This window comes from Bos grunniens, chromosome 13 (genome assembly GCF_055505025.1).
Source record: "Bos grunniens cultivar Pamir isolate PY7600 chromosome 13, Bosgru_T2T1.0, whole genome shotgun sequence".
In the NCBI taxonomy this organism is placed as follows: Eukaryota; Metazoa; Chordata; class Mammalia; order Artiodactyla; family Bovidae; genus Bos; species Bos grunniens.
The window spans coordinates 20774629-20802116 of record NC_141177.1 but is presented as its reverse complement, the minus strand read 5'-3'; the positions used below and the strand labels follow the sequence as shown (position 1 = coordinate 20802116).

Sequence of the window (27488 nt, the reverse complement as noted above, 5' to 3'; positions counted from 1 at the left end):
GTGGTTTACCAGATGCCACAAATATTTATTTTGGAGACCTCAGTCCAAATGCAGAGGGTGTGCAGGATATAAGGCTGGGCTTCCAGACCCAGCCCCCAGGTAAGGAGAGCAGCAGGCCGAGGAATCCGCGTGTCCAGGTAAATGTGTAGGGAAGGGGTGAAGGGCCTACGTCACCAGGAAGGGTCTGAGCTAGAGACACTTGTTGGGGTCAGGTCAGGAGCAGGAGAGAGGCCTGACCCCCTGGTAAGGCCCCTCTCAGTCCATTAGGACCCTGTTAGGGTCAGGGCCGGGGGTGAAGGGGAGTCCAGCTTTCTCACCCAGAAGACAAAACAGCAATGAGGAGGGAACTGGACTGGCTCCATCTCTCCCTGACCTCATCCCAGTGACATTAACCTACTCCACGCACACCAGCTGCTCTATGGCCAGCCCTGGGCTGGGGTGATTCTGAAGACAAAACTATCAAACTGTCCTGGATCCCAAGATATTCCCAGAATGGACCAACATGCTATGCTCAAGGAGAGCCCAGGGACATGGTGGTAGAGGACAGTCAGGGAAGGCTTCCTGAAAGAGGTGATACATTGGTGGAGAAGCTGAGTAGAAACTGGCTGGACAAAGGAAGAAAGAAGGGTATCTCGTGCAAAGGGGACAGCATAGTCAAAGAGGCAAAAGCCAGGAGGCAAGATGCAATGTGGTGGGTTGGGTGTATGGTGCTTAGAATTTGTAGAGAAGACAATTTTCCACAGGAGGGAAGGCAACCATCCACTTGCCCCCCTGAGAGCTTCTGATCAGAGGAGACAGAGCAGTGTGAGTTAATAATGAAGGGAAAACAGGGTCAAGACACTTGAAACAAAAAGACAATGGAGTGGGGATGGGGGCTTCCTGGGCAAAGGAGCAAGTGCAGGGAGGGCGTCCCCTCTGTCTCCTGGCTTTGACTGCAAGGTGGCTCCGTCTGACCCCAGAATTAGCGACCATAACTGTCATTATCAGAATAACAGCTAACCCTCATCGGGCACTTGTGGCATACAAAGGGATGGTCCCATTGAATCCTCCCAACAACCCTGCGAGGTAAGTATCGTTATCATTATCCCTTATTCTATAGATGAGGAAACAGAGAGGACAAATCACTTGCTTGAGAACACCCAGCAAGTTGTAGAGGCAGCCCTCCCACTCGGGTCTGTCTGACTCCCAAGCCCACGACACTTCTCTTCCTCCTTCAGGCATCCAAGACTCAGGAACGAGGGTCCTGTGAATCGACAGCAGCTCCCATGGCCCAGACCTCCTCAGTTTAAGAAACTCACACTCCCCAATTCTTCCAGGGCTCCCAGGGCCATTCATTCATTCAGCAACCTCTTATTAAAGCACTGTGTGCTATGCTGAGTGCTGAGGACTCAGAAGGGAGCAGGTAGACCCAATCTGTCCTCCTGGAACTCACAGTCTGGTTGGGGGAATCCTGCGAATTAAGCAAAACAGCTTTCCTACCACTTTGCCTCCTACCTGAATGCTCATCTCCTTCCAGCCTGCACTTCCTGTCCTGGACACACACTAGCCCCCAGGGCGACCTTTCTGCAAGTATGGTCCAGGCTCTCAGGTTCCAGGAGAAGGAAATCTCTGCAGAGAAAGGGACACGTGAGTGGAGTTTTCAAGAATGAACAGGAGTTCAGCAGGCAGATAAGGAAAGGGGTCAGCACTGCAGGAAGCAGGAAGAGCAGGGTGAAGACACAGATGGGAGAGAGCAGGGTTTGTTCTGGGAACTTCAGGCAGTTTGGAATGACTGGAACTTCATAGAGCAAGAGGGAAAACCCAGGGAGGGAAATTGGCTGAGGTTGAGGGCTTTAAGTGCCACAATGATGGGTGGGGGAAAAAAAAACAGAAGCAGAAATGTTTTGTCCTGAGCACTGAGGGTGGATGTCCTGTAAGAAAATAACTAATATTTACCAAGTGCTCACCTTGCAAAAGCATGCTTACATGCTAAGTTGCTTCTGTCGTGTCCAGCTCTTTGTGACCCTATGGACTGTAGCCCTCCAGGCTCCTCTGTCCATGGGATTCTCCAGACAAGAATACTGCAATGGGTTGCCATGCCCTTCTCCAGGGTTTCTTCCCCACCCAGGGATCAAACCCAAATCTCTTACATCTCCTGCCCTGGCAGGCAGGTTCTTTACCACTAGCACCACCTGGGAATCCCACCATACAAAAGGCATGGTGCTAAATGCTTTCTAGATATTATCTCATTTAATCTCAACTCCATGAAGTAGCAGTCATGATGCCTACTTTCCAGATGAGAAAACTGAGGCACAGAGAGGTTAAGTTGATTGTCAAAGGACACAGAGACCCAGTCAGGCTCCAGCGCCTACTCTCCTAACCATCTCACTGAACATGCTCTCCGGGACTCTATGACCCCAAGTCACCAGGTGTGGCAGGCCTGGCCTGGGCCTTCTCTGCTCAGCTAACGGAGCCCTCTGTGCTCATCCCAGGTTCTGCCACGTGCCATCTGCCGACCCTGAAGAAGATGGCCTACCCCTGGACCTTCACCTTCCTCTGTGGTTTACTGGCAGCCAACCTGGTAGGAGCCACCTTAAGCCCTCCTGTGGTTCTCAGTCTCAGCACAGAAGTCATCAAGCAAAGTAAGTCTTGGCCGCCCAGGGAGGGAGGGAGTTCCCCATCACTAGGGGTATACAAGGCACGGTTGGATCCCAAGTCTTGAGTGAGACTTGACGAGGTGAGTTACAAAGGTTGGGAGGGTCCATGATCTCAAGTATTTATGATTCCAAGATCCCTTTCTGAAATTCCATGATTCTAAAACCTACTACTCTGAGGTCCACAGCCCTCAGAGGAGTATGCGGCCACCACATACATTGATGCAAATGCCTCTCCGGCTGCTCTTGCCTAAACCCCGATGCCAGAGCCCCTCCTCTGGGTTAGACCTAGTACGCAACTAGTCTCCAAAGCAAGCCCCTTCAGCTGGGAGTCTGGCTGCCTGCACCCCAGGCACAGCTTTATCAAGCTCCAGCTCTATGGCCCTGGCAGCTCCCTGAGCTTTGGCTTCCTCCTCTGCAAGAGAGCCTCCCCCCTCCCCAGGTTGTCAGGATCATCCAATAAGACAGAAAGTGACAACCACTTAATGACCTTTACAGCTGAACTTCTCAGCCTCAGCACTACTGACTTTGGGGATGGAATACTTCTTTGTTATAGGGGGAATGCTGTCCTGGGCCTTCTAGCTGTTCAGAAGCATCCTTGGCCCAGCTGTGACACCAAAAATGGTCCACCTGGAGCACAGAGACCAACCTTCTGCATACAGTGGGCCTGGGCTGTGGCCCTGTGCACGGGCCAGGTTCTACACAGCTGGAAGGCACTATAACCTGTGGCTATATATATCCACTAGAGAGGATGGCTCCCCTAGGATGGAAGGGGAGCTGAGAACTCCAGGCACTCCTGGGGGAGGCACATATGCTCTGGGCCCACACTGAGTTGCAAGCACATGGAATTTCAGCCAGAAAGAGCTTGGAGAGGGGCAGTCATTTAGGTTTCCCAGCAGCAGAGTCTGAGTCGAGGAGCTGTGTGCAAGGGGGTGGTTTTGGAGGTGATCCCAGGCAACAGCTGCAGGAGAGCGGGAAGCAAGTCAGGTAAAGGCAAGCCAGTTATCACTGGGAACTGGGGCTCAGTCCCACTGGGCAAGTGCGTTAGTCAGGGCCAGTCAGAAGGCAGAAACCACACAGTAAGCCCAACAGATGGGTTTGTATCAGATATTATTGGCAAGAATTGAAACACTGGGAAACCAGCTAAGAAGGAATAAAGAGAGAATGCCAAAGAATCCCCTAGGGGTTGGGATGCAGCAGGGACCTCAAATCCAAGTACAGAAAAAACCTGGTGGGGAGAATCCTCCCCCAGAACTCATGGGGGGAGAAGGTTGAAGCTCCCAGAATGGTGGGGAAATTCCCTGAACTGTCCCAGGTCAGAGTCGGTCCTTGGTTGACAGGCTGAGGCCAGATGGCAGAGAACTGCCTGCCGGGGAGCCAATGGAATTCTCTGCAGGAGGGACTACCATTGATTCACTGGGAAGCTGTCTCTGGCAACTACCTAGAAAGGAGCTGGGGGTCACTGGCTGCCCAAGGAAATCCACTCAACTCCCAGCCCGAAGTCTTGGGAAGTAATACCACTGGAGCTGGGCAAGAGGAGTACGCCAGGGCCAAGCTTCTTATTCCTCCTCCATGTCCTTCCAGAACCTCGACAGACAGTACTGAACAGTGCGCTGGCTGGCAAAGGAGGCTTATTTATGGGGGTCAGCTCCATCGTCACAGTGCAGGCTAAAAGGCTGGCTTGGTCTCTGCAAGGCACTAACACACAGGGATTCTGGGACACGGTGGGGGACACACACCCGAGTCATCCTGCCCTGGGGTGGAGGGAGGGAGGCAGGATCTTTATACACCAGTTCCCACCAGTCATTCATTGGCTGAGGGCTGCTCTCCAATGCCACTCTCAGCATCAGCTCTCCAGCACTCTGACCTGCTCTGCACACAAGCCAAATGGGCTCCAGTCATCAGGGGAGACGTCCAGCAGGGACCAGAACCCAGGGCTCCTGGCTCTTCCTCTGTACAGCACCTGGGGCTCTTCGGGCAACAGGCCCATGGAATGCAGATGCCAGGGTATCATTAGCAAGTTCATTTCAGCAGCAAAACAGCCCCAAACAAGGCCTTAGGAGCTCCCTGCCTCTCGGAGTGTTTGCCAGTGGATAATGAGAGACACGTAGGTCCCTGTTCCAGGTGTCCTGGCCGACACTCCTGGCGGAGGCTGGCAACATTCAAGGTGGGAATGGTCCCGCCCATGCCCAGCCACAGTCTCCATGTGAACATGATCCATCCGGACCATCATCCTCAGAATGAAGCCATCCCTACCCTCAGCTTATGCCCCAGTCCAAGTAGCCCTGAGTGATGTCCCCTCCCAGCCTGGAGCCCCCACCAAGCCATCCTCCTTGCCCCTCCCGCTGGACCCTAATCCCTGGGATCTGTCTCCAGTGCTGGCTCAGAAACTGAAGAATCACGATGTTACCAACACCCTGCAGCAGCTGCCACTGCTCACTGCCATGGAGGAGAAGTCGTCCAGGGGCATTTTCGGCAACCTGGTGAAATCCATCCTGAAGCATATTCTCTGGTAAGTGGAGCAGAACCAAGCTGGGAGCTGGCTCTTTGCCCACTTCTCTGCCCTGGACATTGTTTGCATGGTCAACAAGCGTCGGTTGGTGTCAACTCTGTGCCTGGCTGTGAAGGATGGATACAAAAAAGCCTCTCCTTCAGAGGCTCCCGGAGGAGTTACCAAGAACCGTAAGAGGGACCCAGGAACCCTAAGAGGGAAGACCCCAGAGGAAAATCGCCTGGGGTGGGAGGATGAAGAGAAGAGGTGATGCTTCCCAGTGGTGGGGACAGGTGAGCCAATGACTCCATGGTCACCAGGAGACAAGAAGAAATGGCATTTTGGGCAGAGAGACTGAGCCGAGCAGAGGCAAAGGGTAAGGGTGGGTCAGAATGGCTGGTGCTCAGACCCCAAGGCCAAGAGGGAGAGGTCAAAGGGGCCCGGGCACAGAGGGTCTTACAGGTCAGCCCCAGAAGCTCAGGTTCATCTCCTGAGTTAGGAGGGGAGCCATGCAAATGTTCCAGACAGTGGGGAGGAGGAGGGGAGCAAAACCATGCCAAGGGGAGTCAGCAGACAGGGCTTGGGTCCAGCTGCCACCTGGACACTTTGGGGGACAGCTAAGATGGGGACCAGTCTGGGGATGATGCTCAGTTGAATACGAAGCATGAATCTCAACCCTCCCATGTCTCATCCAGGATGAAAGTCACCTCAGCCAGCATCGGTCAGCTGCAGGTGCAGCCCCTGGCCAACGGCCGGCAGCTGATGGTCAAGGCCCCCCTGGACATAGTGGCTGGATTCAACGTGTGAGTGTCCCCTGAGCCGGGCACCGCGAGCCAGACAGTTTCTTCCACTCATTCTCGCTGCCCCCATCCTCCATGCAGGAAAAGAGAGTTCCAAGCAGAGGGGAGAATAAGGGCAAAGGCCCACAGGCAAGAGTGCAGTTGCCTGGTTCACAGGGTGGCCTAAGGAAGGAGGGGAGGGGACAGCCTGGTGGGAAGTCAGAGCGTACAGGGCCTGTGGGCCAAGGTGAGGACTTGGTTTTACCAAGGAAGACAGGAGCCATGCAGGGCTCTGAGCAGAGGAGGGACGTGAGGTGATTTCACATTCTTCAAGAAGCCTCCTGGCTGCTGCGGGCTGCGGGCGGCGGGGGGGGGGGGGGGGGGGACGCAAGGGTGGAGGCAGGGAGGTTATCCAGAAGCTACTGTAACAATTCAGGAGGAGACAATAAGAGTGTGGACCAGGGTTTAGGAGCAAGAAGGTAGTGAGAAGAAGCTGGATTCAAAATATGTCTCAGAGGACACAAGAGGATTTGCTGATGGATTCAATTAGGGCTCGGGGTGGGAATAGGGTGGTGGGGAGGTTGAAGGGTCAAGACAGTATGGAGTGGCCAGAAAACAAGGCAGGGAAGATCAAGAGAGGAGAGGGATTGGGGAAGGATCCCTAGTTCAGTTTGTGTGTATTAGATGCTCAGTCGTGTCCAACTCTTTGCGACCCTATGGACTGTAGCCCGCCAGGCTCCTCTGTCTATATACACGTTAAATCTGAGACACCAGTAAGACGTTTGAGAAAGAATTTAGGTGTAAGTTTGGAAGCTGGCAAGTGTAGAGGATTTAAATCAGAAGAGGAATCCAAACACCGAGCCTGGGACACAGTGAGGTATACACATGAGGGGATGAGGAGAGCCCAGCATGGAGCCTGAGAAGGGAAGAGCAAGAAGCCGGAGGCGGAGGTGGACAGCAACTGCGGCTTGATCCGGCCTCAGGCCGGGCTGGAGCTCACAGCCTGGGGCTCCTCCACTCCCAGGCCCCTTTTCAAGACCGTTGTGGAGCTGCATGTGGAGGTGGAGGCCCAAGCCATCATCCACGTGGAGACTAGGGAGAAGGACCATGCCCGCCTGGTCCTCAGCGAGTGCTCCAACACTGGCGGGAGCCTGCGCATCAGCCTGCTGCACAAGTGAGTGCCGCCACCTCTCCCGGCCCCTTGCACACCTGGGAGGGAAGCCAGGTGGTGCTCTGGCCCCATTTTACAGATGGAGAACACGGAGGCCCGCAGAAAGAAAGGGACTTTTCCCTCCTGGTTCCTGGTCTGGGGCTCCTTTCAGGAAATCGGTGACACCAAAGAGAGCTGAAGGGTGAAGCAATAATGATGGGATCTCAGGCATCGTGCCAGAAATTGGAACAAACGTTTGAAAGTGGAGAGGAGGCTCTTTTCTGGGCCCCAAACCACCACTGGCAGGCTTGGGTGCAGCCATGGGTCTAAACTACGGAGTCAGGCGAGCATAATGCAACTCTCGCATTTACTGTTCAGGCAACATTCTGGACAAGTCACCTCCCCGTGCCTCACCTCCATAGTGAGAGGATGAGATCGGGCAGTGATCTCAAGTACCCAGCTGAGTGCAGGGCACACAACAGCTGCTCAAAGACAGGATGCTTCCCTCCATCCCTCCTTAGCAGGAGAATGGGGGAAATGCCCACTGCCTTCATTCCAGTGTCCAGATAATATTGCTAAAGACAAACCCCAGCCGTGTCCTTGAGAACCACCATCTTCCCCAGGGTCAGGGGCTACACCCAGCCCTGTCTCCAACAGGCCCTGTGCCTTGGGCAAGTTCCTTCCTTCCCTGGACTTGGTCTCGCCTTCTGTAACACAGGGGAGAGGTGACCATCCCTGACCCACTTCATCTCTCTCCTCTTTTCCTCCCTCAAAGGCTCTCCTTCCTGCTCAAATGCTTAGCCGACAAGGTCATAAGCCTTCTGACGCCAGCGCTCCCTAAACTGGTGGAAAGCGAGGTAAGTAGAGTCAGCGTCTCTCTGGTCTGTGAAGCCTGCCCCCCTGTGGGTTAGAGGTGGAACTGCAGGCTGGTGCTAAGGGACCTGTGTCTCCTTTGAGTGGGACGTTTCTGGGCTTGGGTCATTCTTTCAGCAGTGGATCCTTGTGGTCAAGGTAATGAAACTGCCAAAAGACAGCCAAGGGACCTTGACAGTGATGTGCTGATAAATTGTTAACAATTGACTCAGGAGGGGTTGGAGGAAGGAAGCCCTGATTTGTAGCATTCACTGACTTCCCTGCTGTAAACACCTCTTCTGTTGCCAATTTCAAGCTACTAGTGTGAATTCACTAAACAGAAATTGGGACAAACATTTGAGCAGGGTCAGGAAGAGATGCTTGGTTGCACATTAGTGGGTGGTGTTTCCACCATGCAGATACAATAGACATATATAATCTCAAGAGCAATGGATAATGGTGCAATAGAACAGAATAATTAGGAAGCAATGAGTTTTGAGCTGACTTTGCTCTTAGCATAATTTATTTAATTGTAAGTGTATACAACTTGATTTTTAATAATGTCAGGTTTATCACCAAGCTTAGAAATTCCTGAAAATTTAACAGTTGGTTCTCAAAAATTGATCCAAGCTAGCTCTATCTAGGACACCAGGATCCCACACTACCCTGGTTGTGTCATCAGGGGCTTGTTACCCAGCAGGTCTTGTTGGATTTATTTTTCTGAGTCAGTGAACACGAGTCCATCTCCCTTTATATGTCCCTTATATGTCACAGATAAGCTAAAACTCAAAAAGTTGGATTTATCTGCCATTATGACCATTGATTTTCACTGTGAATTCCAAGATGTGCTCACACCAATGCTTCTCCTGGGATTAAAAATACCTTATCAGATAATTAATATATTTTTTATAGTAAAACTTTTTTGACTGAAAAACGCAATATAATAACCAAAACTTTGGGAGAAAAATACCCATAATCCTCCTACCTTAACTTAGCAGCTATTTTTTCTTTTGTATATTGTTTTCCAAATGTCCATCCATCTGCACTCATACTTTTATGTGGCTGCACTCAGCATCAGTATTATTTGATATCCTCTAAGTTATATCTATTTCCAATACCACTCTATGATAGTCATAACTGTTTTAATAGCTTCACCGTATTTAATAATGTCTTTAAATTTTTATTCATTTGTTTGTTTTATTTTTTGGCTGCTCTGGGTCTTCACTGCTGTGTGAAGGCTTTCTCTAGTTGCAATGAGCGGGGGCCACTATCTAGTTGCAGCCCATGGACTTCTCACTGTGGTGGCTTCTCTTGCTGCAGAGCACAGGCTCTAGGCACGTGGGCTCTAGTAGTTATGGCACCGGAGAAGGCACTGGCACCCCACTCCAGTACTCTTGCCTGGAAAATCCCGTGGACAGAGGAGCCTGGTAGGCTGCAGTCCACGGGGTCACAAAGAGTCGGACACAACTGAGCGACTTCACTTGCACTTTTCACTTTCATGCATTGGAGAAGGAAATGGCAACCCACTCCAGTGTTCTTGCCTGGAGAATCCCAGGGACGGGGGAGCCTGGTGGGCTGCCGTCCATGGAGTGGCACGGAGTCGGACACGACTGAAGCGACTTAGCAGCAGCAGCAGCAGCAGTTATGGCACATGAGCTCAGTAGTTGCAGCTCACAAGCTCTAGAGTGCAGGCTCAACAGCTGTGGTGCACAGACTAATATGCTTCCAGAATGTGGAATTTTCCCAGGGGATTGAACCTGTGTCTCCTGCATTGACAAGCAGATTCTTATCCACTGTATCACCAGGGAAGTTCTATTTAATACTTTCTAAAACCTTTCCAGAGAGCCTTTTGAAAGGAATAATTTTGTAAAACTTAGCTTTACTTATGTGAGATTTTTTTTTTAAGAAATTTTTCTTCTACTTAAAGGTGACAGTTTCTTAAAGTAGGGCTCAGCTGGAAATTTTTTCCCAGCTTCCGGCAAAATCACATTTTAACTGGCATTATACTTTACTAGCTAAAAATATATCTTCCACTAGAAAAGATAGCAAGAACCTGGGATTATAAAATGTTCTTTGCATAATAGCCTGTTTTTAAGAGTCAAAAGCTGAATACAGTGAGCAATTTGAAAAACTGAGAAACAATTTGAGAAAATATCTGCTTTTAAGGGTGAAAAGCCAATTCCAGTGAACAATTTGAGAAAACTGGCCTTCCGTCAATCATCATGATTTCCCACCAGGAATCACTGACTTGAGACTACCTCCTGTGAATATTTCACGTGGCATGAAGGGAAAAGGGGCAGCATGTTTAAATGTGGCAGGAGCCCACCTAGAAAATGCTAAAGCCCCTTTCAGCATGGGTCCCAATGCCAGCTGCCCTTCAGAACTTCCTGGGAGGGCTTTTTTAAAATACTGATATCAGGGCTCGACCTCAGAGATTCAGATTTAATTGGTCTGGTGGGGCCCTGGTATCTCAGAGGATTCTAGCTCCCCCAAAGGAGGATTTTAGCATGTCACCATGGTCGAGACCCAAGGGTAGAACTAAAGGGAGGGGAATTACGAGAGGGTGTGCAGAGAGGGCCAGGAACCCCTTTCCCACGAGGAACAGGCAGAGAATGTTGGGAGTCCCTGAGCCCAACTCCTCCATCCTCCCTGGGTTCAGGGTTGGCAAAGCAGCTGGAGAAGGGCAAAGCAGCTGGCTTTTCATAGGAAAAATTAACATTTATCAAAGTACATAGTCATTTCTCAAAAGTAGCAAAAGGTGGTCAACCAGAAGGTTCTTCATTGGTGAATTTTAACCTAAGACAAAATGACGGTGTCTCAGAGCACTGCCCTGGAAAACAGGCTGCTTCGAGCAAGGAGCAAGGCCTTTGGGGCCCAGGATCAAGTGAGGTGAATGTTTAACTTCCTTCCCAAGCAGAAGAGCCAAGGCTGGGGTTGTCACTGTGACACTTGGTCCCCATAGTTCTTCGTTTCGGGGGCTGTCCTGTGTACTGGGGGATGCTTAGTATCATCCTCGGCCTCCACCCACTAGGTGTTAGTAACACTACCCGGTAAACTGCGGCAATTGAAAATGTCTTCAGAAATTTCCAAATGTCTCTTGGGAGACAAAATCACCCCTGCCAAGAACTGCTGAATTTTTTTTTTTTTTTTTTAGTTTTAGTTTTATTTTTACTTTTTGGCCAAGCCACACAGCATGTAGGATCTTAGCCCCTGACCAGGGATTGAACCTGCATCCCCTGCATTGGAAGTGCAGGGTCTTAACCTCTGGACTGCCAGGGAATTCCCGAGAACAGCTGGAATTTTCAGGGGAGAAGAATTCAAGGGGCAAAGAGATGTGCTGGGGCTAGAAACCCACAAAGAATGTTTACCAGTCTGGTTGCGTCTGTCTTTGTGGCCTCTGTTCTAATGTGACACATGCAAGGAAGTCAGTACCAAGGGTTGACTGAAGAAGTGAATGAAGGAACGCATTCTGGATTTCACTCTTATGGGAACATGGGCTCTTGTGAATACGATGAGTCTCATGGGGAGGACAGCTGGCAGGTCAGGCACACCTGGACACTGGGCAAGGGACAAATCATTGCAAAAGATCCCAGGTGACACCAGAAGCTGTGGTGATCTCTGAGCAGTGGTAATGGTTGGGGGAGTAGACGCACCATTGAGTCCTCAAGCACATTGGTGAAAATTTGGCTGGCCGTGGGTACAGGGGCGGGACTCAGCCAGGTGAGCTGGGCATGGGTCACTGTGGGGCTGTGTGCTGACCCTGGCTGATGGAGGCCCTGCATCTGTGCTGTTGCAGCTGTGTCCTGTGCTCAAGGCGGGCTTTGAGGACATGCGTGGGGAACTCTTGAATCTGACGAAGGGTAGGTGCACCACTCTCTCTCCTTTTTTCTTGACTGCTGAGCTGACCTCCAAGCACTGCCTCTGCTCTCTGCCCAAGGCAAGCCTCCCCTGGTCAGGCCTGAGCAGCAACTCAGCCCGGTAGCAAGAGGGACAAGCATCATCTGATCTCTGCCCAGGATGAACAGACAGGATATCACCACAGCTGTAATTTCATGAGTACATAATACATGCAAGGTTCTATGTAAGCCAGTGTGTGCCCAGATAAACCCAAGTTCAAATTCCCGTTCTGCCACTGATTTGTTCCCTGGCTTTGAAAAAGGGGGCTTATACATCCCTGCCTCCAGGATTGTTGAGGATTAAAATTTTATGGGAGAGTGCCTGGTACATGGCAGATGCTCTGCATGTGCTTACAGATGTGTGCTGGATGGATGGATGGATGGCTGGCTGGCTGGATGGATGGATGGATGGATGGCTGCCTGGGTGGATGGATGGCTGGCTGGATGGATGGATAGATGGATGGCTGGCTGGCTGGATGGTTGGATGGATGGATGGATGGATGGATGATACAGAGACTACTGTGGGCTATTAGAGAAGAGGATCAAGGGAAGAAACAAATTGTATCCTCAGACCCTTCACAGTTAAAGTCTGAATTCTTGGACCCCCTCAGAGAGGGGATTGGTGGGGAGAAGAAAACTCTACCATCTACTCTTTGGGGATCTGAAGAGGCTCATTCAAAGAGCCACCAGAGAGGATTGGGAAGAGGAGAATGGAATCAATAGGTTTTCAGCATCTATAGAGCACCCACTTTGGGCCAAGTCCTTGGGCTGCTTCACTGACTCCTCAGACAACTCCATGAAGTAGCAATCATTATCCCACTTAACAGATAAGGAAACTGAGGCTCAGAAATGAAATCATTTGTCCAATTCACAGGAGGAATTAGTGATAGGGGAAGGCTTAAACCCAATTCTGTAAGTTTCAAGTCTGATTCATTCAGATCTGAGTGAGCTGATTTTGCTAGGTGTCAGTCCTGTACAATCTACAAGGCAAGTATCCTACTGCTTCCCCATTTTGGGCCTGGAGAATTCCAGAGACTGTATAGTCCATGGGGTCACAAAGAGTCGTGCAGGACTGAGCAAATTTCACTTTCACTTTCACTTTCCCCATTTTAAGATGAGGAAACTGAGGTTCAGAGGCAGGAAGAGGCTAGCTAAAGCTACTAGGGCAAGAACCCCAAGTCTATCCAGCTCCTCTGTTCCCTAGGGGCAGAGCAGGAGGGTTCCCCAGGCTCCACAGGCTCTCCCAGAAGCAGGCAGACTAAGGAACAAACTTCGCACATACCTCCCTGATCTCTATTCTCCACCCAACAGCTAGGGCAGATGAGACGCCACTGCCACCTGGTGGCCAAGTGGGGAATCCCGAGGAGGACGCAAGGGATCCCTAGGGCAGACCCAGACCCTGCCAGGGTGGAAGGTACGGATCAGACTGGTGGGGGAAGTGGAGAGGTATAAACAATGGGTCAGTTTTGTTCCAAACCAAAATGTTGACACAGGACCAACTGAGTTCAGATCCTTTTACAGTATGCCCTTGAGCAAGTCATGTCACTTTTCTGAGCCTTGGTTTCTCTATCTGTGAAATGAGGGTCATAGCAGGACCTAAGGTTATTGTGAGGATTCCATGAGCTAACATGTGTACAATTTAACGCATTACCAGGTGCTTGATAAATCTCAGCTTGATAAGTCTCATTATATTTATCATTGTCCTTATCAGCATCGTCATGACTCCTGCTCCTACCCCTACACACCTGCCCCCACCCCGAGCAAAAATGGTGCTTCAGCCAAAAGCAACTTCCCACCAAGCCATCCAACACTGCCCTCCACCCTCACAGAATTTTCTTCTCCCTGAGCAGTGCCCATGTCTCTCAACTCTGAGCACCTGAAGCTTGATTTTATTTCTCCTGTCATCGACCACAGTGTTGTCCATCTCATCCTGGGGGTGAGTATCATGGGACCTCCAGGGGAAACTGGGGACATTCCTTCCCTTCTCTGACCACCAGTAGTCAGAGACCATTGATCTGCTTCAGGTGAGAAAACACGGGTCACAGTACACACAGGCAGACTTAGAAAAGTCTCAACAAGCTGACCACGTCCCACATAAACCGTTCTGGCAAAGAAAAGTCAGCGTACGGGCCACACACAGAATATCGACCCCAATGACCCAACCTCCTCCAACCTTGATTTCTGCCATCAGGGGCCAGAGTGGGAGGGACTCTTGGTCTTTCTCTCAGGCAAGCCCCTGACAATCCTCAAATATCTGGTGATTCTGAACAAGAGCCCAGGATGCAGACACATCATGAAGGATCACACAGATCTAAACTTCTCTTCCAGCTCCAAAACTCTCTGGCTGCGTGACTTGGGATAAGTTTCTTCACCTCTCTGATCCTCAAATTCTTTTTTAAAATGTAATAACACAGTCACTAAGGAGAGGAGGAAACGATACCACATGTGGCCTGGCAGGCAGGAGGCGCCCAGTAACCATCAGTTCTTTCTAAAATATGGAGCCACCCACCACATGGGGGGCTGGACACCCTCTGGCACCAGGCCAAGCAAGGCAGCGTGAACCTCAGACCTGTTTTCATGGACCCCTGGAAAACTACAGCATCAAACATTCCCATCCATTCTGCTGCAGTCTTGAATTTTCTCTTCTTCTAAAGGGTTTCTGGGGTGTCTGAGAAGTTGAAACCTAAGTACCAAACAAGACGTCTAGATTTTTTAAAAACCAGAGATTACCTGAGGGGTGCAGATGGAGTCGGTGTTGCTAAGTAGCTGAAATAGCCCTTCATCTACAACAGCCAGGCACTGACTGCCAGGCTAAGCTTCCTGGCAGCAACTGCAAAAAGAGAAACCGGCTGGAGGGTGTCATTTCCTTCTAGGTTATTACTAGATACACTGTGGAGCTTGAGTTCTCTCTGCTCTGTGTCTCTGCAGGCCAGGTTGTTCAACTCGGAAGGAAAGGTGACTAAGCTGTTCAATGTTGCTGGGGATTCCCTGAATCTGCCCACCCTGAACCAGACCACTTTCAGGCTCACCGTGAGGAAGGATGTGGCGGTCGCTATCATAGCTGCCTTGCTCCATTCGGGAAAGCTCACAGTCCTGTTGGACTATGTGGTAAGTCTCAGCATGCAACAGAGCCTGAAGCCAGCTCTGCTGCATCATGGGGATTTCCTGAATCAAAGAGGGCATAAGGACCCCCCTCCCCAAGCAGGAACCTCCTTTCAGGATCAATTTACATACTTCCAGCAACAGAGAGCTCACTCCTTCCTTGAACAGAGCCTGCCTCTGACATATATATAACTAGAAAGCTGAAAACCTCCTGTAGCATCCAGCACCAGTCCTCGTTCTGCCTTCCTGGAACCTGAAACACCTGCTTCCTCTATCAGATAACAATTCTTGTCCAAAGGGCATCTTAGATATTGACTGGCCCGGGGACAGCAATGCACGGCTGCCGTCCACTGCAGGGCCCACGGCAGACATCGCTCATCTCCCAGGGCCCTCCTCCCTGTTGAACCTGGATTCTGTCACAGCCACGGAATCCTGATTAACCCAGCACAACAGAAAACCACCACCAGTCCACTGGGGTGTGCCATCTCCTCCAGGTGACTGATGGGGCCCAGAAGAGGGCAGGGTTGGCCCAAAGATAGGGGAGCAGGGCAGGACTTTAAGTCAGCTGACAGATCACCAAGTTCTTGGGGATTAGAAGTCAGGACGAGGGCCTGGAATGACAGGGAAAGGGGCGTGGTCACCAGCAACCACATTCACGACTCTAGTAAGAACTGGGTTGCTTCTCTGTGTCCTCTGAGAACAGGAAGCTGCCCGTAGACCCACAGGCACCACCAATCCACAGTAAACGTTCAGGCTGGCTGGGACTGCATTCCCAACAGCCACTGACACAGAGGCTGTTTCCCACCAGGCGCAGACACGTGCACTGGGCCACCAGACTCTCCCAGCTTCTCTGGGGTTTGGGGGATCCCGGCAGCAGGACTGCTGGAGGTGTGTCTCCCCTCTCCCCACCAGCTGACCAGCTCTGACCTCCTCTCTTCCTCAGCTTCCTGAGGTAGCCCGCCAGCTGAGGTCAAGCATCAAGGTGATCGACGAAACGGTTGGTCCATTTGCCATCTGCAGCCTGGAGGGTTTGCTGTGGTCTGTCTGCTGGCATCTGGGGAGGGAGAGAGGTGTGGGACCACTCTGTCCCCCCAGCACTGGTGACTGTAACACACTGCTCCCTGTCCTCATGGAGATTCCACTCTAACAGGACAGTTAGTGGTGACGGACAGATAGATTCTAGGGGTTATAGGAGAACTGCCAGGGTATCTGAACCACCCTGGGAGATGAGGGAGGGCTTCCCTGAAGGAAAACGTATTCCAGACAGAGGGAGAGTCCAAACCAAAGACTGTGAGATGGGCAGAACAACAATTTATTCCAGGATCTGAGGAAGCACAGAGAGGAATGGGGGAGTCCAGGAAGGTGGACAGTGGCCAAGTCTCACGGGACCACATGGGGCTCGTGGACTATGGGGACGCACTTGGGAGGCGTCATATGGGTCTGATGTCCTTCCAGGCAGCAGCGCAGCTGGGGCCCACACAGATCGTGAAGATCATGAGTCAGACGACCCCAATGCTCATTCTGGACCAGGGCAATGCCAAGGTGGCCCAACTGATCGTGCTGGAAATATTCGCCACGGATAAAGACAGCCGCCCCCTCTTCACCCTGGGCATCGTGAGTTCAGTTGTCTGAGACGTTGGCAGCAACCTTGGGAATCCCCCTGTTCACTGTTCTTGTTCACCCTCTCTTGCTTTGCTAAACCTTTCTGCCACTCTTATTACCTCGCGGAGCTAGGGGAAGGGAATTTTGAACCAAGAATCAGGGGCTTTGGTGGCTCAACTCTTAATTAGTCAGAATCTTTAAGCAGACATTTAATTCACATGCACAAAGGGAATTGCATTAGCTCACATACCTGAAGGAGAAGGCAATGGCAACCCACTCCAGTGTTCTTGCCTGGAGAATCCCAGAGATGGCAGAGCCTGGTGGGCTGCCGTCTATGGGGTCGCACAGAGTCGGACACGACTGAAGTGACTTAGCAGCAGCAGCAGCAGCAGCATATACCTGAAAAGTCCAGGTCAGTGCTGGTTTCCAGAATAGCTGTATCAGGTGTTCAAACAATGTCATCTTCATTCTTCTCTCTTCCCATCTGGCAGCCTTGTTTTTCCTTGTGTTGCCTTCATCCTCAGGCAGTTTGTCCCTTCTTGGAAGTGCCCCTAACCCACATCAGGCTTATAACCTATCAACGTGGCAACCTCAATGGAAAAGCTTCTCTTTCCCAGTAGTTCTAGCAAAAGTTCCAAAACTGACTCTCATTGGATGACTTAGGGTCAAATGCTTACTAATGAACCAATCAGCGTGACCAGAAAAATGAAATATGTAAATTTTCTGAGCTGGGACATACACACATATACACACACACATCCCAAATTGGGAGATTAGGATTGGCTCTATCCAAACCACAGGCCTAGAAGGAAAGGGGATAATTCCTCTTCCTCTTCCAAAAGATAAACAGAACTAAGTCATCTCCAAGTAAGTTCTGAATTGCTTTTCTCAGTAACAAAGCAGGTCAGATCTCAGAGCTTCCATTTAGAAGGACCCTGTGGATAAAGATCTGGGGGTGGGCTCATCAAAGGACAGGCCCAGTAGAAGATATCTTAGGTAGGACCCCTAGAAACAGGCCCAAGACAAAGACCCTTAAAAAAGTGCTGTACTGGGGGAGAGCTCCCAGGAGAAGGACTGAGCAAGGATGTGGCCTCAGCTGGAAGCTGGCTTCTGCTTCATCCCACAGTGAGCTCTGGAGCATGGTGGCGCCATGGGGTTGAGCCCAGGCTGAAACAGGAAGGCCAGCCTCTTGTATGCCCTTGTCTGTCAGTTACTGGTCACTAACTGCCCCCAAGGTAGGAAGAACATAACCTCCCAGCAAAAAAGGTCCCCAGACCAGGGAACGGCTGGGAACTGTTAGCAGCAGCGACACTCAGCAGCTGAGGAATGGGTGCCCCAACCAAAAAAGGGGGATCTGAGTGGGGCACCACTGCATCCTACAGAGGACAAGGTGAAGGAAGAGACGAGGCAAGATCCATGGTTGGGCCCTGGATAAGCAAGGCCTTCCATGCCTAGCCAAGGAGTCTGGACAGCACCTGATTGTCGGAGGCCAACGTTACCCTCTCCTTACAGGAGGGTGGCTGCAGGCCCTGTACAAGCTGTCCACACGCCTTGTCAGTGGGCACCATTCACACAGCTACAGGCTGCATGGTGCCCTGGCTTCCCATGGGGATGTGGGGATACCCTGATCCCCCGACAAGCAGGGAGAGGGGACCGACCCCAGCCAGCCTCACTCCCTGGGGACTTCCCTTCCATGGCCAATAGCAGGCACTTTTCAAAGGCCACCATCATTGGTCAGGGAACTAATTCCACATGCATTGTTCAGTTGCTCGGTTGTGTCCGACTCTTTGCCACCCCATGGACTACAGCATGCCAGGCTTCCCTATCCTTCACTACCTCCTGGAGTTTGTTCAAACCCATGTCCATTGAGACAGTGGTGCCATCCAACCATCTCATCCTCTGCCACCCCTTTGTCTTCTTGCCCTCAATCTTTCCCAGTGTCAGGGTCTTTTCCAAAGAGTCAGCTCTTCACATCAAGTGGCCAAAGTGTTGGAACTTAGCTTCAGAACCAGTCCTTCCAATGAATATTCAGGGTTGATTTTCTTTAGGATTGACTAGCTTGATCTCCTTGCTGTCCAAGGGGACTCCCAAGATCTTCTCAAGCACCACAGTTCAAAAGCATTCCACCCAGCATAGCCTAAAAAGAATTAAAAATTAAGAAAAGACCTCCAAGCCCAGGCCTGCCAGAGAAGTCTGTTCTCTGGGTGCAGCTGCCCTGGAGCCTGGTACTCAGCTCACCTGAGTCTAAGGGTCAAGATGCTGGATGTATATACCTGTGTTTGAGGCTGGCTCAGCTTCTGACTTTTGCAATAATAATAACTGGTTAACAGTCACCATCCGGCCTGTCCCTCAGTTTACACACCTCTACAATGGGATAATAATGGGACTTATTTCACAGAGTCATGAGAATCAAAGGAGATAATCAGACAAAGCTCATAAAACACCATCTGACACACAAGGAGGGCTCCCGTGAACATTGGCTCCTGTCATCATTGTCAGCAGCAGCAATCCTATGCGCAACCTTTTCATTGGGGCATGGGTACAGGTAACAGCCTTGTACCCACAGAGAAGGAATCTGAGGCCCACAGAGGTCAGACCCTTTCCCAAGGTCACAGCCAACAGCTGAGATTCAGACCATGTCAGCTTGACCCCAGAACTTCCGTGCAGAGCCCCACACCCAACCCCTGACAAAAATCCTCTAAATAAAAGGGTCCTGGGTTTCTCTTGTTGCAGGAAGCCTCCTCGGACATTCAGTTTTACGTCGAAGATGGCCTACTTGTGTTCAGCTTTAACGAAATCAGGTAAATGCAAAAATTACTGAGAAGGTTCTGGAGATGGAAATGAGTGTGCCTGGTGACCACTGCTTTCTTTAAACACCCAGTGTCTTGAACCTCTGGGGTGTGAGTATCACGTGAAGGCTGCTTGGGGATGGGCAGAAAGGGAAAGGCCACCTTGCCTGGATGGTCTCCTCCATTCACGATGGTCCTCACTCGGGGGGGTGATCTTTCTGCCTGCTTTTTGGGCAACCATGTGCCTGCTATCTCCCCCGCTTCCCCCGCACATTGCAATGTAAGCTCATTCCAGTGTAGGAGGGCATTACAATGTAAGCTCATGAAGCCAGGGTTTCATGTGGGTCCCTGCTGTATCCAGAGCCTGTGCCATGTCTGGTGCATGGTAGGTGCTCAGTAAATAGTTGTTGAATGAATGGATGGATGGATGAATGGATGCGACTCCAAGCGACCAGCCTCATGGGCATCTTCTCTTGCAGAGCTGATCGGATCCATCTGATGAACTCAGACATCGGTGTGTTCAACGTGAGTATGAACAGATTTTCCCTGGGGATGCAGGAGATTGCCCAGGATGATCCACCGCAGAAGGAGACATTGCCTAGGAATGGCTTTGAATAAGGTCCCCACAGGCAGCTCCATGGTGAGCAGGCCAGCCTTCCCAATCTTAGCCACAAAGTCCAACCGCCTGGCTCAAGTGTTTACTGAGCACCTACTGTATGCCAGATACAGCTGAGAGTCTACACATTCGCAAACACACAGATACACACAGACTTACCTTCTGTAAAGTTTTGACCATAAATTAGAAAACAAATCTATTTTATAACACATTTTGCTCATATAGACTCATCTCAGTGACCCTGGGCAGCCCCTTCTCCTGAATCCTCAGTTGCCCTGAAAGTCAAAATGAATCAGAGATCTCAAATTGGCTGAATCCTCTCTTCTGCCATGGTGGGGTATTTGTTTCTTGGTTTGGGTGGGGGAGGCATATTTTTCCACCCTTTTGTTTTGCCTCTTAATTCTTTTTTTTAATATAAATTTATTTATTTTAATTGGAGGTTAATTACTTTACAATATTGTATTGGTTTTGCCATACATCAACATGAATCCACCACAGGTATACACTTAAATATTTTTAATGGGGTGGATTCCACATGAAAATCGGGACGTCTGGCTTGAGAAGTCAAAAACTCAGGAAACAGGATGAAATTCCTTTGGAGAATTCTGCTGAAACAGAGCAGTGGAGCCTTAGAGATTGGAGGCCAGGTGTGCATCCCAGAATGCACCACAGTCTCCCCACCTGCCTGATTTAGGGCCAGCTGGTTTGCTCCCCCCACAGCATGTCTGATCCTTGAGCCCTGGCAACTCTGACCAGCAGGGAACCTGAGACTCAGCATATTCACCTGCTGCCCTCACCACAAGGCAGGGCCGTGCCCATCTGAGGAATGGCTGAGAGGACTTCAGACTCTCAGCCAGGGTGACGGGGCCATTTCTCTTTCACAGCCTAAGCTTCTGAACAACATCACCACCGAGATCCTCACCTCCATCCTGCTGCCAAACGAGAATGGTGCGTCCCTTTGCTGTCTGATTCCCTGCTCCCCAGGACACTGAGGGCAGGCGCTTTACGTCTCCTGCCTGTGCCTCCATGTGGGGCCCCTTTCATTTATTTTCCACCTATCCTCAGAGCCTTGTTCAAATTCCACCTCCTCCAGGAAGCCTTCCGGGTCAATCCAGCTGGAAATGCGCTCTCCCATCTCCAACACCCCAGCCCAGTTTGCTCACTCACACCAGAACTTAGACATCCATAGAGGGTGTGGGCAATGTCCCAGGCTCATGGGCTAACAGCAGGAGAGAGACAGAAATGGAAACAACCAGAGCATGCTCAATGGACTTCTGATATACCTGGGCTCTGGTGCTGATTCTTCTGCTGGCTACCTGGCCTTGAACAAACTACCTTATCATCCTCAGCCTCAGTTTCTCCATCTGTAAAATGGGGAAATAGCAACACCTCCCTCAGAGGCATAAAGAAGAGGTTTTTACAGAGAAGAGAGGGGGCGCCTGACACAGCCAGTGCTTAACAGTTCTTGCTGTTGTTGGCTGTAGCTGGCATTACTATTTGTGTCACTAGTGAAGGAAGCCAAGAGAAAAGGGGGGATTATTCTTACTGAACCTCAGGTCCTGGGGGTAGGTGAACTGGTAACCTATGTCCACCCTGCTTTTTTCATGTCTTTGTTTTATTAGAGCGAGAAATCTCAAAGTATAAGCCCCTCTGCTGTGGATGATGGGAGCCCCTGATGGTTCTTGAGCAGGAATGTGAGAGGATGTGAGGGTGCCCTTTGAAACAGCCAGAAGCTGGGGCTGGAGCCAAAGAATGAGGAGACGAGGCAGGGTGGGTGCCAGAGCCAGAGGACAGGAAGCAGAGGCAGAAGTCTGAATCAGGCGTGCCACGTGCAGGAACTATGAGCCCACTGACAGCTGCCCAACCCCACCACCAGCTCACAAGTCTCTGACCGCATTTGTGATTTCAGGCAAATTAAGATCTGGGATCCCAGTGTCAATGGTGAAAAACTTGGGATTTAAGTCGATTTCGTTGTCTCTGACCAAGGTGAGTGGAGTTAAACACCCTCCCCCAGGGAGGGCACAGTCAGAGGGAGAGCCCTGGGATGGGAGATAGGGGCTGCATTCAATCCTAGCTCCCCAGGTCACTTATGGGGATGTTGGGCGAGTCCCTTCTCCTCTCAGGGCCTTGTGTCCTAGTCTGTAAGTGGAAAAGGGTGACTGTCCCAGTCTGGGGTTATGTGCCTCCAGCCTTTTCCATCCTACCTGTCATTCAGGAAGGGGGAAGGGAAAGAGGCTTTATTAACTGTCTCCAAAGACATGTTGACATTTGACTTATTTTCAGCTGCCCACCTTCAAAATCTGTCCATACTTCAGCTGGCTTTGATGGAGAAGTATGACCACATACTGTGCATGATAACAAAAGAGGCTAAGTCTAGACTCAGGGACCAAAGAACTGGTTCAAATCCAGCTCTGCCTATTTCTAGGCAGGGATGTCTGAATATACAGGTCATGCACTAGTGAACTATTACATAAAATGATTCAATTATCACATAAGCAGTTTATCTAAGACACATGCTGCACTTAATTCATGTTGGATGGGCAACCGGTGTCCATATAACTGGGTGGCTAGAGCTTAGTGTATTTTATGTATCTCTTATTAGGGGACATTTAGCAACTTTCTCTTCTTCTTCTTTTTTTTTTTAAATCAAGTTGCAAACCATAATTCATCATTGGCAGTTTGGGTTGGAAAGATATCATTTCACTCTTTTTTTTTTAATGTTTTCTCCAAATTTCCTGTTTTGCTCTATTCCTTTGTTTAGGACTAGCATCACACTGATACCCTGTTTATAGTCTTATATTTTAAAATCTAGTCAAAGGAATGAATAAATGGATAGATCTGAGATCAAACAAGTATGGTTTGAAAAAAGTTAACGGTAGAACCTAGGTGGTGAGTATACAAATGTTCAGCATAAAATTTTTTCAACTTTGCTACATATTTGAAAATTATCATAGTAGAAATTTGGGGGAGAATCTAATAGGTTCCATTCCTTGTATCACACTAGTTTCCCCCGAAAAATCAGAGTGTTCTTAAAAACGTTAGCTGCCTAGGACCCAATGGATACAGTCAGGAATCTACACTTGACGAAACTTCTTGCGAGATTTGGTGATCTGCTGGAGTGGAGACGCTTGTCCTGTATAATCCCAGACTGTGCGCCCGGGTACTTCATCCGTGCCCCAGACACCTGCGTGGTGTCACTGGTCACACACAGACCCTCCTACTCTGACCCTTCCAAGAACCCTTTATGAGTTCAGGGTCCTGACTCCCAATGTTAGCGGTCACCTAGTGAAGGACAAACCACCATAAGCCACAACAGGGCAGGATGTTAAAAAATGTTTTGAGGGGACTTCCCTGGCTATTCAGTGGCTAGGACTCCGTGCTCCCAATGCAGGGGGCACAGGTTCAATCCCTGGTCAGGGAACTGGATCCCACAGGCCACAACTAAGCCCGCTGGAGTCAAATAAATAAAATAAATGAATTAAAAAAATTTTTTTTGACTTTTCTCCTCCAATTCCAGGAAGCCCTTGTGGTCACCCAAGCCTCCTCTTAGAACCTCAGCCCACTTTCCTCTCTCCCAGTGAAGACTTGCACTGTGGTCCTCCAGGGAAGGCTGTGTCTCAGTGAGAGTGTGGGAGCCAGCGCTGTAGTCTGTCCCTCCCTACAATGAATAAACTTTGTGAATCTTGCAGTCCGGAGTGTGTCTTTGTCCCAATTCAGGGTCATTTTGCCCCCTGGTAAGCTTAGGGACCAGACATCTGAGCCACATCTAGGTCATGTTCGAGCACATCTGAGTCAATCAGGGCCACGTCCAAGCCATGTCTTGGTGACATCAAAATACATGTGGATGAGGCCCAAGACTTTGACCACCTCCCTGAGTTTCAGGAATGAGAAAGCCAGTTGCCACCTCCTGCCTTCCATGTCAGTTTCTAGACCACCAATGTTAGGATAACCTGTCTGGCGGAGACACATATTGAGTTGACCTTGGTGATGTGGCGAGTCCAGGGCTCACTGAACAGCGTGACTCTTAGAGGCAGGCTTTGAGCTCTGATCTGGACCCCTCAATGGTTGTTTGACCCTGGGATGTGGCTCCCCTTCTCTGGGCCTCAGTTTCCTTCCCTGTAAAATGGGGAGAATTGTAGTCCCTACCTTGGAAAGCTGTGGTGAGAATGCAATGAGAGAAAATGGTTCCTGGCACCTGGGAAGTGCTCAAACAATGCCATCCATGGGTGACGGCATTGTCATTCTTGTTACCTGAGCTCCAGGATGTTGGGTCTTATCACTGAAGTCCCTTCCAGCTGAGACGGTGCGTGACTGCCATTGTGTCCCTGTCTCCCCTGATGTCAGTAGGTTGGGGACAGACAATAAGTCCTCTGTTCTCCAGCCTTCGGGCCCATCCCAGCACACAGAGCTCATGTTCCGTGGGGGCCTGCCAGGAAAGGGCGGGCAGGTGTTTCAGGAAAAGACGCTACCCAACTTCACAGTAAAAACAGCTGTAAGAACACCTCGAAACATGGAAAGGCAGCCAGAAAGGCGTTTCTCCAACAGGACTTGGCTAGGCCCACACGGTGCTAACACTCAGGCCCTGTGCTGCATTTCCCACGCACCCTTGACCCCCAGCCACGCTTTGCGGTCCACATCCTACACACCAGATTCCATTATTTTTCTAAGTCGTGTTAAACCTGGGATTTTGAGCCCTGATTCACAAGGAACATGAGACAGTCCATCTCCATCCTGTCTGGGGTGGGGCTCCGCTGTCTCCCTAGGGTCCTACAAGGTTCCATTGTGAGGTTTCCGCGGAGCCTGGAGAATGGGGCTGACCTCTGGTCTTTGGTAACATCTTGTCCTGATGAACAAATGGCCACCCTGCCTCAAGATCCTGTGTCAGAGGTGAGCGGCGTGGACCTCTGGCCACGCTGGGGCACTTGTCCAAAACAGCCATGGCCATGGCTCCCGGGTTCTGACCACCCAGATCCCTTGGCTTCCTAGAGTTTGGTGGATAAGTAACCCTGCTATCTTATCCCATGGGAGCAGGGAACCTCTCCACAGTGGCTCCCACAGCACCGCAGAGGGACTGAGCCCCAGGTGTCCACGGGTCGCTTGCTTGATACACACTTTTATGGGCTGTCTCCCTCCCTGCCTCACTTTCCCCCTCTCCTACCAATGTCTCCTGGCACCACCTCCCAAATCAACTACCCACTCTCAATCCTGGTCTCAAGCTCTGCTTCTGGGGAACCCAAACCAAGATGAGCATTTGTTCTGCAGGAGCAAGGATCTTACAGACCTTCAGTCCCACAGCCTTCTCTACAGCCAATGGATCTCTCACTTGACAAGTGAAGACATTGAGGCTCTGACGGCTCAGCCTGACTACCAAGCAGCCCCTAACCACTACACCATACTGCCTCACTCTACTCTCTGCTCCCTCATCACTCTGCAGGGTCTCTGGCCCCCATAAAGAAGAAGAGAGGTGGTCTTCTGTGCCAATCCCCTTCCAATTTGCACCCTGAAGCACAAGCAGCATCTGTACACCTCCAAGGCAGGAGCCCCAGATCCGAAGCTCCAAGATTTCAGCCCCTTCTTGGACTGGGGGAGGGAAAAGTCCTTGGCTTCCTTCTGACCCTTAGCAGCAAACAACAAACACCAAGTGATGTCACAGTAACTCTTCCTGCCTCAAAGGAATCATTGTATTTGTCTTACAGATGAGAATTCAAGTGACCACAGAGTCATTGAAATGGTGGGCACCCAAGCCTCACCCACTTGCCCCAGCCTCCCATCTGAATCCACAGCAGGACAATGACCCAGTTTTCTTGTTCCTCAAAATAACAGGACAACTAATAGCCTCTGTTCCCTTAGAGTTACTCAGTTCCCAGCACAGGGCTAAACACTTCCTGTGGGTTAATGTTCCGATTTTACAGATGAATAGACTGAGGCTCAGAAACAAGAGTAAAGATGTCTTTTACCTCTCTGTGTACAAGCTCTTTCCAGAGCTTCCCTTTTATGGAGGAGACACTCAGGAAATCTCCCATCTCTTAGCAGAGACTAGTCAATAAGGTCAACAGAATCCACGGCACTTCAGCCAAAATATTCCCTCCTATTCTATTTAGAGAAGCCAGATATTGGAAGGGAAGGGAGACCTTATGCGATATCTGTACTTCTACCAACATCCTGCACCAGCCCTCGGTGGCTCAAATGAAGAAATTTACCCTACAGCCTTTTTCTGCCAGAGGCAGGATGATAGCACTTGACAGTAATGTTGAAGCCCAACCAACAGAAATAAGGAGGACCTCCCCACTTTTAAAGCATCTTCCAAGCAAAAAGTCCATGATTTTATGAGATCCTAGAAAAAGTTCATCCCATCTGAAATATTGTCCCCAACAATATTAACATTAGCCATTAGTTCTGACATTAGCTAACAGCATTATCCTAGCATTTCCTGTGCAGCTGCTGCCTTCTAGAACCAGCCCCTCTGCCCCATGCATCCAGCTCAAGAATGGAGTTTAACACCTGCCCTGACTGCATCCCTGATGGTGAAAGGGAAAGGAATTATCCACAAGGAGAACCCTATGGAAAAATCTAAAACCCTCCTAGAAGTGAGTCCTGCCCACCAATGGGACGGCTGCACCGGCTGGGGGATGTTGGCGCAGGCGGTTACACGCATTTACCATGTGGTACCAGTACCCACGAGAGAGGACCTTCGCAGAGCAGTTTGGTTGGAAGTAAGGACTTGAGGTCCTTGGAGCTGTGTACATAGTAACATTGAATTTCCCTTTCACTGGGTAGCCAGTTTCCTTTCTGAGCCTTTATTTCAAATCCCAGTTTTGTCACACACATGCTGTGTGACCTTGAGCAGATCACTTAGCCTCTCTGGGTCTCCATTTTCTCATCTGTAAAATCAAAAATAAGATAAGCAACTTTGGGGACTTCCCTGGTGGTCCAGTGATTAAGAATCCGCCTTCCAGTGCAGGGGAAGTGGATTCGATCCCTGGTTGAGGAAATAAGATCCCACATGCCACAGGGCAACTAAGTCCGTACACCTCAACTACTGAGCCCATGCACTCTAGAGCCTCTTCTCTGGAATACGAGAAGCCCATGAGTCTCAACGAAGACCCAGAACAGCCAAAATTTAATTAATTATTAACTAAGCAACTTTTGGGGAACCCTTCCTATGTTCCAGGCTCTGACAGCCACATGACTTGCCCCACTGACTCTTCACAATACCCAAAAGACATAGATAGATTTATTATTCCCATTTTGCAGACATGAGAAGTGAGGCTCAGGAGGGAAAGTAACTGGCCCACACTTACACAGCTACTGAGTGACCGTGGGGAATTGAACCCAGACCTGTCTGGCTGCAGAGGCATGGCATGGGTGACATATATGGGAAGGGCATGGGGAGCGGCCGCGGGTGGTCACTGGGCCCTTCCCATGCCTGCCTCCACCCCGCACCTGCTCTCCTCCACACATACCCCAACATCCATCCTTGCTCCCTTGGGTTCTGTGACCTCTGCATCCTGCAATATCAGCCTCCTTGGGTCCCTCCTGAGAGCTGGAGGCTCAGCTGGAGGCCTTGCCCAAGGCTCC

General features: G+C 50.3%; 1 protein-coding gene and 2 long non-coding RNA genes across 9 annotated transcripts in view; 1 reads left to right on the top strand and 2 right to left on the bottom strand.

Moving 5' to 3' along the window:
- Positions 1–27488, bottom strand: part of LOC147360385 (uncharacterized) — a 63389-nt gene that overhangs the window by 10230 nt on the left and 25671 nt on the right. Inside the window, exon 2 of the long non-coding RNA XR_015139135.1 lies at positions 1495–1608. This is a non-coding gene — a long non-coding RNA (uncharacterized LOC147360385). The remainder of the gene's footprint in view (positions 1–1494; positions 1609–27488) is intronic.
- Positions 53–23598, top strand: BPIFB1 (BPI fold containing family B member 1). 7 transcript variants are annotated; one of them, XM_086332367.1, is made up of 16 exons: positions 53–99; positions 2472–2621; positions 5010–5145; positions 5820–5927; positions 6928–7077; positions 7829–7910; positions 11702–11765; positions 13652–13737; positions 14730–14909; positions 15847–15900; positions 16359–16517; positions 19239–19306; positions 19774–19819; positions 20795–20858; positions 21820–21896; positions 23428–23598. In XM_086332367.1, the coding sequence occupies exons 2-16, from the start codon at positions 2507–2509 to the stop codon at positions 23458–23460; spliced, it is 1422 nt and encodes a 473-aa protein (XP_086188493.1). In that variant the 5' UTR covers positions 53–99; positions 2472–2506; the 3' UTR covers positions 23461–23598. The 7 variants fall into 7 exon arrangements, with proteins under 7 accessions (XP_086188493.1, XP_086188495.1, XP_086188492.1 ...); XM_086332366.1 differs by having other exon boundaries at positions 98–137; XM_086332370.1 differs by having other exon boundaries at positions 98–137; positions 5010–5417.
- LOC147360387 (uncharacterized) lies at positions 16686–24647 on the bottom strand. The gene is made up of 2 exons (XR_015139136.1): positions 24162–24647; positions 16686–18642 (listed from the first exon to the last, which is right to left on the bottom strand). It is a non-coding gene; the product is annotated as an uncharacterized LOC147360387 (long non-coding RNA).